The following is a 5402-nucleotide window of genomic DNA, read 5'->3' as shown; positions in this document are numbered from 1 at the left end:
CAAATGCGATAATTGACCATCGGCGTCTCATGACGATGAAGACGATAATACGAGTGCTGCGAAAAATCACCGTCACTTGATTACATCAGCATATGCGTCAACACAACGTCAAAGATCACTAAATTATGACGTCGCTATGGCGTGAAGGTGCGTAACGCCATATTATGACGTCATCTAATGACATCACAGCTTGATCAAAGGTGTGCTTACCCCGCCGTGGTGGTCTAGTGGCTAAGGTACTCGGCTGCTGACCCGCAGGTCGCGGTATCGAATCCCGGCTGCGGCGGCTGCATTTCCGATGGAGGCGGAAATGTTGTAGGCCCATGTGCTCAGATTTGGGTGTGCGTTAAAGAACCCCAGGTGGTCGAAATTCCCGGAGCCCTCCACTACGGCGTCTCTCATAATCATATGGTGGTTTTGGGACGTTAAACCCCACAAACCAAGCCAATCAATAGTGAGCTAACCTCAGAGGCCGTGCAAATCCAGGTGAGGCGCCTCTTATTCTGAAGGCGGAATGAAACCTCGTTGGGTGCAGAAAGCGTACGAAAGATGGCGGGGCTGGATCAGTACGTCGACTGAGAATAAAAAGATGGGTTTGGACCTCGAGTCGTCTTATGTGAAAAACTAAAGAAGCCTGTGAGTTTTTTTCACTAATTTATATTTGCCTATACAGTGCTATAAAACGTAAAACAAACATCATCTAGCGCTTACAAAACGTTTTTACAAAAAATTTCCCTCCCAGCGCTCCCAGCTTCTCCCCGTCTTTCCGCTGCAAATACGTAGGCCAAACGGAGTGGTGCGTAAACATTCGCTTACTAGAGCATGAGGTGACGCTGTCAGGTGTCACGATGACGTCTCGTTTGGCACCTCATTGTAGGCCATGCGGATGTGTGCCCCACTTGCAAAAAACAACTATCAAATATAGACATGTTGATCTGAGCACGCGTGAAATAGCCGGAGCATTTCTCATTAGATCTATTAACGAGAGCATAAATCATCCGCTAATCACTATTCAAGATGAAGAATATAAATACTTGTTAGACAAGACATGAATCAAGTTGTGTTGCAACAGATGTGCACATGCGCGCACTTTTGAAGAGTCATACTTTCCTCTTATATGTCCTTTACTTTTCCAATTAAGTTTTCGTTGTGAGTTCAGCGATGTGTCCCTTAACCTTCCGTATCTAACTCATTGCGCTGTAAAATATTCACGATGAAGATCCACCAACTTGCCCAACTCGTGATTCTACTTTCAACTTTTTTTTTTTTGCTCTTAGTGCATCGCTGCATAATCGCTGCGATCGTGGACGGCGATCGTGGATGGCGATTCTCTTATCTATCTATCTATCTATCTATCTATCTATCTATCTATCTATCTATCTATCTATCTATCTATCTATCTATCTATCTATCTATCTATCTATCTATCTATCTATCTATCTATCTATCTATCTATCTATCTATCTATCTATATATCTATCTATCTATCTATCTATCTATCTATCTATCTATCTATCTATTTATCTATCTATCTACCTATCTATCTATCTATCTATCTATCTATCTATCTATCTATCTATCTATCCATCTATCTATTATAACATCATAAATACAGGCGACATTCATTCATTCATTTACTGCACCAATATCGCATTTATTGCTTACTACTCTCAATAATATACGTCGCTTCCGTTCTGAGTCACACGAGGGGGTCGCGTAGCGCACCTCCACTTCACGTCGAAAGAACTGTACAAGCACGTGGGACCAGACATACATAAATTGCCTCAGGCTACGCTCATTTATTTCGCATATAAAGATGGCATAACGGCACGTGCGAGACCTCCTTCCGGTGTTGCCTGCTACGTTGCCAATGATTTCTGCTTTTGCGTGCCGAATGCATTTCAGTGCGTGGCTGTAGTTCGTTATTTATTTGTTGTTTTTATCTTTAATTAATTTACAAAAGGACCGTGATTGAGGCGCGACCTCATTTCACATACGTGTGTCACAAAGCCACTCGGGAAGCTCAGTGCGTCGTTATTTCTACGCGTATACGGGCCAGAGAAATTCGCATCGTGTCTCATCTTAAGCGGCGCTCGCTTTTCAGTCAGCGGGTTTTAACACAGGCATTCGTAATTTAGGCACACGAAGTAACTAAAGAAACTGCTGAGTGCCTTGCTTCGTTTTTTACTGATTCACTGAATATGGCAGGGTGTGACCGGGAAAAAGCTTCCACAATTGTGAGTACCATCTTTGACGAGCTCTTGCTGATTCCAAATATGATCTCCTTATGTCGATACAATTTATGTCTTCTGACAGGAGGCCCTCTTTAAATGTGTGCTCTGCAACTTCCTGCTGTACGCCGATTTAGTAATGTTAACTCCCATATGAAACACGAACACTGAAACTTGAGCGAGGCTGCAGATATTTCTGTTAATATTGCCGTCGTTATAACTTATTATTTCCCATCTCAATGACGCCTATTTTATAGCAGTACGATATTGCCTAATCTCATTATCAGTTGGAATAATACACTAACTACCTGAGTCAATACCTCAAAGCTGGAATGAGTCATATTTGCAATGAACGTTTCTAGAACAATGTTTTCACCAGTTTCGTTGATTTATCAACGGATACATCCTCTCCTACTGGGTTTACTGGCAATGCGTACTCGGGAAATTGAACATCAACGGCCACCTTAAAGCTTGCTTCATAGTGAAAAAAGAAAATGGTGAATGACATTTTTATCAGAAAATTGTTCTTAATTAAGCTAACCTTTCTGAGAAGCTTACGATAAGCAAAATATTACGAGTGTTATGCAAGCGTAACCAGCGAGAAAGAACTAAGACGTCTGTATAAAATGATGCCAGCATATGCAAACAAATCAAACGTGTTTAATCGAATGCAAACGTTATTACTCGTATTTAATACAATTTTGGCTGTCCGGCCTTAATTAGTGACAAGATTATCTTCATTTCATTTGCGTCCAAATATTAGGCTGTCTTCCTTTGTTTTTCCCATGCGTAGGTCACAAAGCCTGGCACTTCTTTCGAAGACACTCATCGTATTGTGGAAGGTCTTTACCTCCACACTGTATTCGCTGCGGAGAATATTCGATCAGCGCTGTCTTACGAGCCTCTGGAAGGCGACGTATTTATCGTCAGCTATCCCAAGTGTGGAACAACATGGCTGCAGCACATCGCTATCAACGTATTATCTGGCGGCTCTCTGACGCCGGACGAAGTAGAACGAGTGAGGAACTCAACGTACCTCGAATTCATTGGCGCCGAAGGCGCCCGCAGACTGAAGCGACCGGTGCCCATCAAGACCCACCTGCCTTTCGACAAGCAGCCCCACTCGGCGAATGCCAAATACATCTACGTCACCCGGAATCCCTATGACTGTTGCGTGTCTTTCTACCATCACTGTAAAGGACTTCCATGGTATCGCTTCACCGGTGGTTCTTTCGACAACTTCGTCGATGCGTTCGTGCGAGGTAAGGTCACCTACGGCGACTACTTTGATCACCTGCTTTCGTGGTATGACCACCGTAACGACCCGAACGTCCTGTTCCTCACTTACGAGGACTTGAAGAAGGACCCCACTACCTCGGTCCTCAGGATTGCCGACTTCCTCGGCGCCCGAGAGTACGGCGAACGTCTGAGAACGCATCCCGACGTCCTGGAGAAAGTTCTTAACGGAATGAGTTTGGAATCCATGAGAAAGTTGACTTTCACTATCAAAGTATCGAACGGCACGTCGCTTGCAGGGCGGCCTGGAGGAACTGACGACATATCGCCGGGCAACAAGTTGAAAAATATGGATTCAAATAACTGCTCTTCGAAAGAGCTCGCCGCGAAAAGCCTCCTGAGCGGGCAGCTCGTGCGCAAGGGTGTCGTAGGTGACTGGAAGAACCAGTTCTCTTCCGAACAACTTAAGCGGATGAAAGCTTGGATTACTCTCAAAACTCAAGACTCAGACGTTATGACCTTGTGGAAGCACGTCGACCTTCCGTAAGAACGTTACTCTATTGGCAAAATGCCGTGTACTTTATCTGCGCTTAGAACAGAAGTAAAAAATAAGCACATATAGGAGTTCATTCTGTTCATTCTCTCTCTCTCTCTCTTCGTATTAGCCGTTCTGATGAAGATAATAACCCTATAGAGAGTGATCCGCGACGGTGATCTGTGCACTAATGCACTCGGCTGCTGATCCGAAGACCGCGTTATTGAATTCCAACCACGGCGGCCAAATTTTCGATGAAGGGGAGAATGTTTGAAACCCGTGCTTTAGGTGCACGAATGCTTTGGGTGCATGCGCGTTAAAGAAGCCCAGGTGGTCGAAATTTCCGGAGCCCTCCACCCAGGCGTTTCTCATAATCAAATGGTGACTTTGGGGCGTTAAAACCCTACTATTCAATATATTAGTCCTAAAAAGAGGTTGTTACCAAAGCCGCCACTTTTCTATGGGTGCAGGACGGAGTCGTGGTTTCTGCAAAACACTAACTTGTTATTGTTTCTGACATAACACGGTCAGTGGTGGCTCTGAGCAGAGAGTAAAAGAACTACATTATTGACACTGAAGGCGGTTTACAAAAATGAAGCTATGAAATTTTATTGCCATACGGTAACGTTGCAAAGCAAAATGGAAAATTGGGCAAGTTCAAAACATCAGCCATGATGAACTGTACCGCAAGAATACGTATGTATGTAAGATACAAGAGAAGCCGGACACATTGCCGCTACATACGTAACAATTTTACTTAAAAAAAGCTTAATGAAGAGACTTTGAAATGGTTTCGACGATTTTGTACAGACCCATTGGACTGGTAGACGAAGTTCAAAGGGTCATTTACAAGCCAATTTGAGCTCTCTGCGTAAACTGTGTAATTTATTACAACGCCTTAAAGCTGCAAATCCCTGAAGATCACTGCGATTCAGCCAAACGCGTTTCAACCGTCCATTCACGAAGTGACATGTGCTGCCCCATTTACGTCACCGTGGCTGCTGATCTGATTGGATGTGAAACACTCAGCACAGGCCCCTCAAAGGCAGAGCTTAACCCCGAGAGCTCGAAGGAAGAGCTGAGGTAGTTAAGATTGAAATGTGGAGCGTAGGAGTGTACCTGTTTATTACTCGTAGCTCAGTTAATAAGGGGCGCTTCGATTTAATTATGGTGCCCATTATTTGCTCCGTTTGGGGTATAATCAGAAACAAAATGAGAAAAAAAGCGTTTCAGAGACCCTTTAACGAAAGAGCGACCTTCACGCTGCTTTTTGTCAGTAGGAAACAATTGAAAGGTAGGCTAAAATTTGGGTTTGTCTCCAAAATGTTGTTGCGTGCTTTGTTCAAGTGAAGTAATTTGAAAAAAAATATAAGAGACACAAAACAACATTTTGAGTATTT

General features: G+C 43.7%; 1 protein-coding gene across 1 annotated transcript; it reads left to right on the top strand.

Moving 5' to 3' along the window:
- The first annotated feature begins 2201 nt into the window (after positions 1 to 2201).
- Positions 2202 to 4070, top strand: LOC119168494 (sulfotransferase ssu-1). The gene is made up of 2 exons (XM_037419897.2): positions 2202 to 2237; positions 3025 to 4070. The coding sequence occupies exons 1-2, from the start codon at positions 2202 to 2204 to the stop codon at positions 4012 to 4014; spliced, it is 1026 nt and encodes a 341-aa protein (XP_037275794.2). The 3' UTR covers positions 4015 to 4070.
- Positions 4071 to 5402: the final 1332 nt, after the last annotated feature.

Source organism: Rhipicephalus microplus, chromosome 1, assembly GCF_043290135.1.
Source record: "Rhipicephalus microplus isolate Deutch F79 chromosome 1, USDA_Rmic, whole genome shotgun sequence".
Lineage (NCBI taxonomy): Eukaryota > Metazoa > Arthropoda > Arachnida > Ixodida > Ixodidae > Rhipicephalus > Rhipicephalus microplus.
Note: the sequence above shows the minus strand (reverse complement) of the source record. Positions and strands in the feature narration are given on the sequence as shown.